Source organism: Schizosaccharomyces pombe, assembly GCF_000002945.2.
Source record: "Schizosaccharomyces pombe strain 972h- genome assembly, chromosome: II".
Taxonomy (NCBI): domain Eukaryota; kingdom Fungi; phylum Ascomycota; class Schizosaccharomycetes; order Schizosaccharomycetales; family Schizosaccharomycetaceae; genus Schizosaccharomyces; species Schizosaccharomyces pombe.
Window position 1 is genome coordinate 3,520,223 of NC_003423.3, and position 12,118 is coordinate 3,532,340.

Genomic DNA, 12,118 nt, shown 5'->3' on the forward strand with positions numbered 1-12,118 from the left:
CAGCAGCATTCCTCAAATTAAATGCTACCAGCATCAATCCCCAAAACCGTAGCACTTTATATTGATTTAGTCTTAATCATCTCGGTTTGAAAAGATTCTGTTTCGAGTCTTTGCCAAGAATTAGGGAAATAGTAAAATATGCTTTTACCTAGTATTCCCTCGTGTTCATTTAGCTTTGTTGTTTTCGTTTCCGTTCTTCTCCAAACCTGTTTTAGTTTTCAATTAACTCCCTTAAGTCCGAAAAACTATCCTCCCGGTGCTTCAATTGATACAACTGTCAATACCATTTCACCATTTATTGGAGATGGACGGGGTTCTGACATCTTTAATTATGAATGTACGTGGTTGATAGCTCACATGAAGGTTCATGTGTTTTTTTAAAAACTTTACAATTTTAAATTAGGAAAACACTATAGAAATATGATTTAATGAAGGATATAACATTTTCTCTCGAACTTTTTTGCTTGTTACTAACTTCACTTTAGACTACGATGAGCGTTTCCACTTCTGTCGACCAGAGAATATCGCAAAACAATCTGAGTCACTTGGAAGTGTGCTTTTTGGCGACCGTCTCTACAACTCTCCCATTGAAATAAAAATGCTTGAAAACCAGGATTGTGTTCCCTTGTGTGCCTCGATAATTCCCAGTTCAGATGTCAGTTTTATTAGAGATTTAATCTCCAAAAACTACGTTGTTAACTGGAACATAGATAATCTGCCCGTAGCAACATATTTAGAAGGGACTAACTCAAAGAACTACTCATTATCGCCAGGCTTTCCATTAGGCAAGAATACGGAGAAGGGAGTAATTCTATTCAATCATTATGATATAGTTATAGAATATCATACGACATCTAGTGACCAACACCGTGTTGTGGGTGCTTATGTAAAACCTGTCTCAAAGGAGTCTACTTTAGTTGATGGAAACCCAGTTTGTTCTTCGTCTTCAAATCCACAGTATTTACCGGAAGGAGCTGATCTTACTCTCGTGACCTCTTACTCAGTCTCTTGGAAATATTCCGATACTCCATGGGCTACCCGATGGGACAAATATATGCACATTGAATCTAGGCAAATTCGATGGATCTTTATTATCCATTCCGCAATTATTGACACATTTCTAATTTTTGTGGTTTCTATTATTTTGTACAGAACGCTAAATCGTGACATTAATAAATATAATAGCGCCTTTGTCGATCAAGAAGATGTTCAAGAAGATTTTGGTTGGAAGCTAGTTCATGGTGATGTATTTCGTCCACCTCGTAGACCCATGCTATTTTCTATCCTTTTAGGGACTGGTGCACAACTTCTTTTTATGAGCTCTGGTATCGTTTTATTTGCAATTTTTGGCATTGTTGCACCCTCTCGTCGTGGAAGTTTAGCTACAGCAACGGTGGCCTTATTCATTATATCAGGTTTCGTTTCTGGTTATGTATCTGCATTATCCTACAAACTGATGCAAGGTATGCTTAGAAAGCGAAATCTTCTGTTAACTCCTTTTGTCGTACCTGGTTTTATGCTTGCGGCAGCTCTTTTCTTTAACATGGTATTTTGGAGTAAAAGTTCATCATCAACTGTACCCTTTTCAAGCTGGCTTCTACTCATTTTCCTGTATCTATTGTTTACTGTACCATTAAGCTTTGTCGGTTCTTTAATCGGCTTTCGTTCTCGAGAGTTCGTCCCACCTGTTAGGACAAACCAAATCCCTCGTCAAATTCCATCTCATAGTATTTGGCTTTCGAGTTTTCCTAGTGCGATTATCGGTGGATCTATACCATTCCTCGTAATCCTTATTGAATTGTTTTCTATCCTTGACAGTTTATGGTTTCACCCATTGTATTTCATGTTCGGTTTCTCGTTCTTTTGCTTCGGTATTTTAGTAACCACTTGTATCATGGTTTCCATTATCACTGTTTATTTCCAATTGTGTTCCGAAAACTACAACTGGTGGTGGCGCTCTTTCATAACACCTGGATTTTGTGGAATCTATGTATTTATATTTTCAGTATTTTACTGGTTTTTTAAAATCTCATCATCTTCCCTTGCTACTGCCGTTCTTTATTTCGGCTATAGTTTACTGATTTCTGTTTTGGTATTTTTCTTATGTGGATCGGTTGGTTTCTTTGGCGCCTTTCTCTTTGTTAACAAAATTTATGCGTCCATTAAAATTGATTGATTATTCGAGGCATTTGTACATACCTCTTTATTTATTGTTCAATTTGAGCTTTCTCCGTTACAAACCTTATTAATCAACAAAATGACTTGGAGAACACTCTCTTTTATATTCAAATAATTTCATAGGAATATGCCGTTTTTTTTCGGTCATCCAATATATAACTACAGTTTGTTTTACTTTGTGTAATAAAACCTTAGGTACTATATCATAGAAGAAATTTGAAAATTGTAATCTTAACCAAAATGTTTACTTAGAGTAAATTAAATTTATGTTTTCTACGTTAAAAGCTTTATTATATGTTACATAAATAATACAAAAAAGGAATATTACTCTAACTATATTTACGAAGCTCGCCCAAACCTTTTTCAACTACCAGTATTTCGCCTTCAGCTCAACCCTACTTTAAAAATTGTCTTTATATTACTTTTTCTCAGTTTACCAAATATTTAGAACGTAATTATTAAAATATCGGAAGTATGCCTTCTTCTGCTAGTGAACAACTTCTTCGAAAACAACTAAAGGTAAGCGCACGAAATCTTCATATCCAAATATTCATGATTGTACATAGTATCTTAATTCTTGAACACATACTGATAGATATAGGAAATTCAAAAAAATCCTCCACAGGGTTTTAGCGTTGGTTTAGTCGATGATAAATCCATTTTTGAATGGGAAGTTATGATCATTGGACCAGAAGATACATTATATGAAGGTGGTTTTTTCCATGCAACATTATCGTTTCCTCAAGTATGTATTTATGTTTCACAGAAAAATAATATTTGTTGTATAAGGTAAACAAGCTGGTCACTAACCTCGAAAAATTAGGATTATCCTCTGATGCCTCCAAAGATGAAGGTATAGTAAATACATTGATTTTTTAATTGATAGAAACTACATAGTCTATGCCTAAAAACGATTCTAACGGTAACAGTTCACAACGGAAATTTGGCACCCTAATGTTCATCCGAATGGCGAAGTTTGCATATCGATTCTTCACCCACCAGGAGATGACAAGTATGGATACGAGGATGCTGGAGAACGTTGGCTTCCGGTACACTCTCCGGAAACCATATTGATTAGTGTAATTTCCATGCTTTCTTCCCCTAATGATGAGTCCCCTGCCAATATAGATGCTGCCAAGGAATTTCGAGAAAATCGTGAGTATATACTAACCTACAAACAAAAAAATTTACTCTTTAATAATCAAATCGTACTAACTTTTTCCAGCACAAGAATTTAAGAAAAGAGTTCGTCGACTTGTTCGCAGGTCAATTGAAATGATTTGAAGATAATGTTCAACCTAGGTCCCTAATTTCCTATATTTAGAAAAAAGGCTATGAAGGAAATTCAAGTCGCTGCATAGAAAACCTCCTAAGTCAACTAGCAGTAAAGCTTACTCAAAAAGTCTGTAGCTTTACAAGTTGAATTGCATATTTTATGCCATCTTTGAAGTATTGCCGTTGCCCATTTTTTGAATAAGTTTAGCAAACTGTTCATTTATTATCACATATAATGAAATATTGGCAGAACGGTTGACATTTTAAAACTAACAGCTTTTGATTCTTTTCTGTTTTTATTATAAAGCTTTCAAGTTTTTCAAGTGTTACAACCGCAAGTGATTTATCCTACTTCTTTACCAATTACAGCCATAATTTAGATAAACAACAAATAAAAATCTACATTTCACGATTGAATTTTTTTCTTTGAACAAACGTCAGCTAATACTTCGTGAATTGATAGTTTTCCATTGAAAATTTTCTATTCAAGTAATTATTTTCGCTTATACGCTCATACTTTATCAGCGACGGTTTCAATTCCGCGTTTTGCACAACATACATTGAATGCAGCGATAAATCTCAGTCTATTATATTTTACACTAACTAGCTCAATGTCTCCTACGTATCCGAATGACTGATTCAATGATTAATCAAACCAATTAAAGAATCTAGCGAAACTTCGTTGAGTTTGAAAATTAAATACTCAGAGTAACCATTTAAGATGAATATTAAAATTGCATTAAGAACCGTGAAAGCATTGCCTTTTCATTTAGCGTTTTTTTATTGCATTATGCTTAAACTTTTCAGAATGACAATTAATATTACGCTATTCCGCAGTATGGTGGTGTTCACACTGGTTCAAATGCGTATATGGAACGTAGACAGCTATTAGGTCAAATCAGATATTAATAGCTTTTATCATTGTCATTTCTCCCTTAACTATTTGCAAGTCGAAAAAAATCCAATTTTAGCTCATGCACAGCGTTCTGCAGTAAACATGCCTCTGGCATTCACAAATCCCGGTACACCTCTAAAACGTACAGCTGCCTACGACAATGTACAATGGAACCAAAATCGAATATTAGTAAGTGAATGGACGCAAACGATATGCGTTTGTCTGCTAGTGGTTAAACTGCAGAACGAAAGCAGCATGTCAAAGTATTGTTTCCAATTGAAGTAATTGTTTAACTAAATGGTAGACATTTGGAACTCGCTATACCGTATTAATTATTGTAAATAACTACGAATCTTATCAAAATATACAATTTGGAGAGTCTATTGGTGCAGTGGCTTTGGACCAACGTACGGGGTTTCTAGCAATAGCACATGGACAAGTTTTGGATATTTATAAGCCCGCCGATTCTTTGAAATGGACTCATCATTACAATTATATAACTCAGCTTTCTGAAGATATTACTCAACTATCTTGGGGATACAATTTTGATCTGTTGCTTTGTGCTTCGTCATACACTAAACTTATAAATTTCTCTGAAGACAAACCCAGGTTGGTTTGGTCGCAGAACAGAATCTCGGATTCATTCCTTAGTAGCACTATTTCTTCCGATGCTTGTTTTATAGCTTCTATCGAAACAAAAAATCCACTTGCTAAAGTTTGGCAGCGAACATCTCCTCAAGGTACAGTTAGCTCATGTGATGATTTCAGCTATCTTGTTCATCCTTGTCGCGTAAGGTTTTCCCAATGGTCTAAACACCTTCATCCGGACGCCAGTGGATCGACTCCCTTCCTGAGTACGGTAGGCTATGATAACGTTCTAAGAATTTGGCAAGTTGGTAGCCGATTTGGTTCTCAATTAATGCATCTTTCTTGTTTTCTTAACTTGAGAAAATACTACAAATCTGATCAACCACCATACTGCTGTTTTATTGATAAGGACGATTTTACTATAGCATTAGCACATGCTATAAGTCGCCATTCTGGTCAAGTGCATAAGGATCGCATTTTAAATAGGCTTCTGGCTTTGGCCAGTGGACAACCACATATATTTTTGCTATTTACTTTTGAATGTTTGTACATATTTTCTCTAGTAATTGACCAGGAAACTTTGTCATCTTTTGAGCTTATTAATCAAGTTCCAACGAACTTTCCCAAAGGCGCTCTTCAACCTGACGGATTTATACCTATTTACAGGACCTCAAAACACGAATTTTACGATTATAACATCATTTTATTTTTTCAAAATTCCGCCCGTGAATACATGTTTAGTCTTACCGATTTCTTTTATAGTGACTTTGAGTTAAGAGTTAGTTACGATTTTTATGGACATGATTATCCCATAAAAAGCTTAACAAGAACCTCTAATGGTCATGGAATTGTATCCCGAGATGTTAATCGTATCTGTATGTTTCAATCATACATATCGCAAGACGGGAAAAATCAGTTAATTTGCAGGTTCAGATTATTACTTGGAGAATCTGACTTTATATTACCTCTTTATGCTGGTGAATATGCAGCAGTACTCAACTTAAATTCTTTAAAATTATGGCATTGCAATGAAGCAATTCCTCCAACCCTTCTCTGTACATGTCGTCAAGTCCCTACTAGTCCGATAATAACCTTCTTTATTCTTCCTGTTCAAAACAACGATAATTCCGCCCTATGTGCTTTGACGGAAGGAGGCCATGCCTGGTTTTGGAGTGTCTCTAACGAAGCTCATGATGGTTCTGCTGTACTTCGGTTTATAGATCGGGTAAATTTTACAAAGAATTTAAATATCGCATCGGCTGTAGATGTCATGGGTTGGTCTTCTACTTTAAATTTGAGCAGTTTATCTTCATTTGATCAAGAGGTATTTCAATCAATATCAAAAGACGGTTTATTACAGACTTGGATGGCAAGAGTATTGGGAGACGATAAAGCGGAAATATCGGAAATTTCCAAAGTGCAAACTAGCATCAAATCTGCAACTATGATCAAAGGCTCAACATCCAAGAAAGTTGCTGTTGTATCTGAGAACAATCGTCGACTTTCAATTTTCGACACGCGTAGTTCAGAATTCTCTGAAAAGGAAGAATTTTCCTCTGTTTTTGATGATTATGGACCAATAAATGACTTGGATTGGACTTCTACTCCCAATTCCCATTCTATCTTGGCTGTTGGCTTTCTACATGATGTTATTCTTTTGTGCCAAAATCGCCGATCTTATATGAACGATATTCCATGTTGGTCTCGTATTCGTAGATACAATCTTTTAGAATATACAAATTCATTAATATCTGACTCTTCTTGGTTGGATAATGGGACTTTAGTTACTGCCATTGGTAACGGACTTTTTTATTTTGATAATTCACTTCCCGAAGATCAGTCTTTACTGTTCCCTGCATCATTGAAACGTTCCGCAAAAAATATTTTTGATCTTGCATACCAGCTTAATGGAATTTTACCAGTTTTTCATCCTCAATTGTTGCAGCAGCTTTTACTTAGAAACCAACCCTTTCTATTTACTAATATTTTGCTAAGGTTTTACTTGTGTTTGAAAGATGATGTAGATATGCATTTTCTCTTAAATATGGACTGCAGTGAGTTTTACTGCTGTGACGAAGAAATTTCTAAAGACCTTTTAATAAAAAGTCTCAGCCAAAATTCTGCGGAAATTCTAAATCCTGCGGAATTGGATTTTGAAGAGACCAGTGTCTCAAAGCATTTAGGATTATACATTGATGAAATGATAAAGAAGTTGACTGCATTATTAAAAGTAAAGAAAGTCAAAACCCTCACTCGATCATCTCAGTTTTTACTTCTTAATTTAATCGAGGCATTCAATAAGGCAAGAGCATTGCGAGATTCATTGGACCTCAACGGAAAAAGATATTGCATTATGCTAAACCAGTACGTTTTATCAAAACATCAACGTCAATTAACAAGCTTGCCCACCCGAGAGATGGCGTGGGCTTTTCATAGCTCTAACAAAGCTGTTCTGTTGGACCACACTAAAAAGCTTCATGGAAAACCATTGTTATGGAATGCTGTTGAAGAATATGCGATACCGTTTTGGCTAAATGAGCAGCTACTGAAAGATGTATTTTTAGAGCTGTCTCGCAATCATTACGCTGAGATTGACGATAGGAACCCAGAGAATGTTAGTTTATATCACATTGCTCTACACAAAATAAATGTATTTCGTGATCTTTGGCGTCTTGCTAGTTGGCATAAGGAATCAGCTCGAACGGTTAAGTTGCTTTCGAATGACTTTTCAAAAAAGAAGTGGAAAGTGGTTGCATCCAAGAATGCTTTTGCACTTTTAAGCAAGCACAGATATTTTTATGCTTCTGCATTTTTTCTTTTGGCAGATAGTTGCTATGATGCCGCAAAAGTATGTATCCGTAATTTAAAAAGCATTTCATTAGCCATCGCAATGACTCGAGTCTATGAAGGCGACGATGGTCCGACCTTAAAGAGGCTAATAAACGAGTATGTACTTCCTTTGGCTGTATCTCAAAACGATAGATGGCTCACCAATTGGAGTTTCACTATTTTAAAACAGGAAAAAAAGGCCTTGCAAAGTTTGGTATCTCCCATTCGCTCGCTGGTCAGCGATAATGACTTTATACAACTTTATACATCCGATAAAAACGACCAAGAAATTCACGAAAATAAAGATTCACAACGAAATAGTACTAACGAACCCGTACGAAATAAGTTTCCGTCTGATGATCCTGCCTTCATTTTGTTATATGAATGTTTAAGATCCAGCAACGTGCAAATTGATGAAAGTCTTGAATATCGATTTGTTTTGCATAATGCTAATGTGTATTGCCAATTAGGATGTGACCTAATAGCACTTGGGCTTTTGCGTAATTGGAAATTCCAAAAAAATCCTGCAACTGCTCATCTTGAAACTGAGGATTATATGGTAACTGACAAGCAGTCTGCAGTGGAAAAAACTCACGACTCCCCCAAACTTGGAAAAACTCTTATGGGACAAGATATCCGGCCAACACCGGACGATGTCCCCGAATTTAATGAATCTGCGTTCAGCTTCGAGTAATTAATTAATTATCGATACGAGTTTTTAAAAATACTACAAAAAATCAAATACGGTCAACCCTTAGTTTATCGTGTTTCAATAATGATATTAAAAATTAATTTACTATTAAATAGCATATAAGAATACAGATGAAGTTCCTCAGCGTTTCATTTACACAATTGCGCAGGACGTAAAGAGAGAATTAAAAATTTCTATACATTTCGAAAATAAAAACGTCCGCGGTATAACTCGAAAAAAGAAAACAAAAATATAAATAGATAGTGCAGCTCACGGAAACAAAAAATTAGACTTGCATATCGTTTGTTACATTCCACAACACTCAAGGTTAAATTTTGTTTCGAAAGGCAAAGTAAATGAGGGAAGGATTACAATGGGATAGACGACCAAAAGATTCCAAATCACACCATCAGATGGCAACCACAATTTGGTAAAGTTGCTTATGAGCGTTCACCGCGAAGACGACGAGCCAATTGCATATCCTTGGGTTGAATAGTTACACGCTTTCCGTGAATAGCACACAAGTTAGTGTCTTCAAATAGAGAGACAAGATAGGCCTCAACAGCTTCTTGGAGAGCACCAATGGCAGAAGACTGGAAACGCAAGTCAGTCTTGAAATCTTGGGCGATTTCACGGACCAAGCGTTGGAAAGGTAGCTTACGAATCAAAAGTTCAGTAGACTTTTGATAACGACGAATTTCACGAAGAGCGACTGTACCGGGACGATAACGATGAGGCTTCTTAACACCACCAGTAGCGGGAGCAGCCTTACGGGCAGCCTTAGAGGCAAGTTGCTTACGAGGAGCCTTACCACCAGTTGATTTACGTGCAGTTTGCTTAGTACGAGCCATTATTTTCTAGTGTTCTGATAATTGCCCTGTGTAGATAAAAACAAATTATAGGGAGATTACGCTGTATAAATATGTCCCTACATCCAACTTTGATCACAACCCTAACCCTTTAATTAAATTGACGTAAGTTAATAGGGACGGCGCATTAATATATATTGTGAAATGCCGCATACCCTACTAGCAATAGAAGCACTGTTTATAGTAGTAACTCTATTTCGTTAATATTAATAGTGCAATATGTCTGGCCGTGGTAAAGGTGGAAAAGGTTTAGGAAAGGGTGGTGCCAAGCGTCACCGTAAGATCCTTCGTGACAATATTCAAGGTATTACTAAGCCTGCCATTCGTCGTCTTGCTCGTCGTGGTGGTGTTAAGCGTATTTCCGCTTTAGTTTACGAAGAGACTCGTGCTGTCCTCAAGCTCTTCTTGGAAAATGTTATTCGTGATGCTGTCACCTATACTGAGCATGCCAAGCGTAAGACTGTTACATCTTTGGATGTTGTCTACTCTTTGAAGCGTCAAGGCCGTACCATTTATGGTTTCGGTGGTTAAATTCGATATCAATTGCCGACTCCGAATTTTTTGTTTCGAGTCTATCAATTTTATGTGTACACTATAACTATTCTATATATACATGCCAAACGAGAATGTTTTTCATCTGGGCGATATCAGAAGAAGCATTATCAATTTGCTAGTGCAATTCATAGACAAAAAGGCGTTTGGTCTTTGTGAGAAATTTTTCATATCGCGTTGTATCACGGCTGAATACTCCATCTGACAAGAAGATGAATTTTTCTTCGTGGATTTGTGATTAATACATTTATTGAATGAAATGATTAATATAATGTTCATTAAACCCGAATCGTATCGTGATATTTATAAGTAGTACAAATATAGTAAACGCGCAAGTTTTTCTTTAGGTAATTGTTTGTGCGACCTTAAGCAAATTAACCTAGTTGATGCGTTACACTGTTCTTCGTGTCATCTTTCTGGGTATGGGGAAAGTGTGTCTAGTGAATGGGGTTAAAGAAGGTTATCTAAGCGACTAGTTGATAGCAAACAGTTGCATAGCCAGGAAGATTGTGAATTGTACGGTACATCGTAGTTGTGAGGTAATACGCAACTTTCTAATTGAGAGATATCAAATTGAATCAGCTCGATCGCATACTTAGATACTTATTAAGTGTTGTAATTTCGTCAAATAAAACTTTTAACAATGTAAAAAAGTACGTACTTTCTTCCGCTCCTTGCTTAATACCACAATAAATGAATTTACCTAATCTGTATCTAACAACCACATAGTCAACGGGACTAACAAATTCCAGTAAAGTGTTAAGGATAAAAAGCTTTCAGCAATGAGAGCGTACGACTCTTTCTCTAATCTGACATGTTTTCTTTTGTGTTTATAAAGCATTCGTTTTGTATTGACAAATTTTTCAATTACCTTGGGTAGGTGAATTATTTTTGGGCATATGACATCAGAACGCGTTGAACAATTAAGTTCACTTTGACAAAAATACAGATTTTTTATCACTACACGTCGTTTACTTTATATTTTACTTCATCTTATTACAAGGTTACTCTGTAATTGTAACGTTTGACGAAGCCCATAATCCAATCCTCTTTTTCGTTGCAGAGGAAAATAAGGAAGAGTAAGTACGTAAAGCCTACGAAAAGAAAGAGAAATATAAAAAAGTATACGTTTGTCAGTGCAATATTGAATGGTAAGTTTATTAATTGTTCCACTCATCGACTAAATAATAAAGTAGAAAGACGAGACATTTATGTGTATGCTAGAACACACTGGAATCCATTTGTTCACGAGTTGTTCTCGTAATAACATAATGATTGGTATTGCCGTGTGTGAATGCCAGTGATTATTGATGTTTGAAAGACTACAACTGATAAAAAGATAGTTGCACTAGTGATAAAAGTCTGTTGAAATTGGTATGCTCTAAAAGTCATTTGTACTTGAGTAAGCAGTCATATGCGTGTTGGCTATCCATCTGTTTGACTTGTTTGAAAATAATACACATGGGTTATGCTTTTCACAAGAAAGTAGAATAATTGATTCCTACATCTGCATCATCCATATCGATCGGTAAAGTATACTTTATCCTACGAATTGGTTTCATAGTTAAATCACTCCTCTGCTTAGCAGCTCCGCATCCCCTTCGTGTACTAGCCAATCTCATCGACATCGACAAATTGACTTCACCTGAGTTAAGCATACTTAATTCAACTTAACGAAGTGCAACCCACCACGACTGACCTCTGTAATCTCGGAAAACGGATAAGACGGTTCAGTACGTTCGCTAGTAAGAAGCATGCATGCAAAGGTACAAGAGCAGGCTTCCCATGCAAACTGAGAAAATAATCCCTGAAGAATTGCTAGTAAGCCAAATTGCAGCGCCTCCAAACATCCTTCTATTAAGGACCAGAAAGAATGATGCTGATGACTAATTTTTGGGTTATGCAAGAAGCATCTGGCATTTTCTTTAACTTCTCCACGAATAAGGAGAAGGTCACACGACGGAAGCGTGGAATAATGATGAGTTTGATCGTCGGTAAACTCCCCCAGAGTAGCGAAGATCATCGGCATCGAAAGAAAGAAGGGAAGGAAAAAAAAAAGTAAAAACGACTTGATGAATTCCGTGATCATGTAGGGTAACGGAAGACGAGATTACCGAGTTTAAGTAAGCAATCGAGGTCTGCATTGCGATGCCGATATGGTGATCGGGAACATGAAGCACTTGATTGACTTGAACATGTAGGGAGGAAATTTTTTTAGCGTTTTTAGACTTTTCATTTAGC

General features: G+C 36.3%; 6 protein-coding genes and 7 long non-coding RNA genes across 13 annotated transcripts; 4 read left to right on the forward strand and 9 right to left on the reverse strand.

Moving 5' to 3' along the window:
• The first annotated feature begins 26 nt into the window (after positions 1-26).
• Positions 27-2,352, forward strand: emp70 (EMP70 family endosomal transport protein Emp70). The gene is made up of 2 exons (NM_001022383.3): positions 27-337; positions 486-2,352. The coding sequence occupies exons 1-2, from the start codon at positions 139-141 to the stop codon at positions 2,174-2,176; spliced, it is 1,890 nt and encodes a 629-aa protein (NP_596464.1). The 5' UTR covers positions 27-138; the 3' UTR covers positions 2,177-2,352.
• On the reverse strand, positions 31-259 carry SPOM_SPNCRNA.6166. The gene has a single exon (NR_195516.1). It is a non-coding gene; the product is annotated as a non-coding RNA (long non-coding RNA).
• On the reverse strand, positions 471-2,074 carry SPOM_SPNCRNA.6167. The gene has a single exon (NR_195517.1). It is a non-coding gene; the product is annotated as a non-coding RNA (long non-coding RNA).
• A 195-nt stretch (positions 2,353-2,547) lies between the features above and the next one.
• On the forward strand, positions 2,548-3,923 carry ubc15 (ubiquitin-conjugating enzyme Ubc15). Its single transcript, NM_001022384.3, has 5 exons — positions 2,548-2,697; positions 2,780-2,923; positions 3,002-3,031; positions 3,108-3,333; positions 3,404-3,923. Exons 1-5 carry the CDS (start codon positions 2,653-2,655, stop codon positions 3,460-3,462), a joined length of 504 nt encoding a protein of 167 aa, NP_596465.1. The 5' UTR covers positions 2,548-2,652; the 3' UTR covers positions 3,463-3,923.
• Positions 2,672-2,926, reverse strand: SPOM_SPNCRNA.6168. Its single transcript, NR_195518.1, has one exon. It is a non-coding gene; the product is annotated as a non-coding RNA (long non-coding RNA).
• Positions 3,049-3,469, reverse strand: SPOM_SPNCRNA.6169. Its single transcript, NR_195519.1, has one exon. It is a non-coding gene; the product is annotated as a non-coding RNA (long non-coding RNA).
• Positions 3,924-3,992: 69 nt separating the features above from the next.
• SPOM_SPNCRNA.6170 lies at positions 3,993-5,373 on the reverse strand. The gene has a single exon (NR_195520.1). It is a non-coding gene; the product is annotated as a non-coding RNA (long non-coding RNA).
• Positions 4,314-8,623, forward strand: rav1 (RAVE complex subunit Rav1). The gene is made up of 2 exons (NM_001022385.3): positions 4,314-4,537; positions 4,653-8,623. The coding sequence occupies exons 1-2, from the start codon at positions 4,451-4,453 to the stop codon at positions 8,457-8,459; spliced, it is 3,894 nt and encodes a 1,297-aa protein (NP_596466.1). The 5' UTR covers positions 4,314-4,450; the 3' UTR covers positions 8,460-8,623.
• SPOM_SPNCRNA.1610 lies at positions 6,634-8,473 on the reverse strand. Its single transcript, NR_150505.1, has one exon. It is a non-coding gene; the product is annotated as a non-coding RNA (long non-coding RNA).
• Positions 8,578-9,343, reverse strand: hht3 (histone H3 h3.3). The gene has a single exon (NM_001022386.3). The coding sequence runs from the start codon at positions 9,305-9,307 to the stop codon at positions 8,897-8,899; it is 411 nt and encodes a 136-aa protein (NP_596467.1). The 5' UTR covers positions 9,308-9,343; the 3' UTR covers positions 8,578-8,896.
• A 33-nt stretch (positions 9,344-9,376) lies between these two features.
• Positions 9,377-10,756, reverse strand: SPOM_SPNCRNA.1611. The gene has a single exon (NR_150506.1). It is a non-coding gene; the product is annotated as a non-coding RNA, possible alternative UTR (long non-coding RNA).
• Positions 9,545-10,166, forward strand: hhf3 (histone H4 h4.3; the record flags this gene model as incomplete). The annotated part of the gene is made up of 1 exon (NM_001022387.3): positions 9,545-10,166. The coding sequence occupies one exon, from the start codon at positions 9,545-9,547 to the stop codon at positions 9,854-9,856; it is 312 nt and encodes a 103-aa protein (NP_596468.1). The 3' UTR covers positions 9,857-10,166.
• A 264-nt stretch (positions 10,757-11,020) lies between the features above and the next one.
• Positions 11,021-11,966, reverse strand: SPOM_SPBC1105.13C (uncharacterized protein; the record flags this gene model as incomplete). Its single annotated transcript, NM_001022388.3, has 1 exon — positions 11,021-11,966. One exon carries the CDS (start codon positions 11,964-11,966, stop codon positions 11,538-11,540), a length of 429 nt encoding a protein of 142 aa, NP_596469.1. The 3' UTR covers positions 11,021-11,537.
• Between the last annotated feature and the right edge of the window lie 152 nt (positions 11,967-12,118).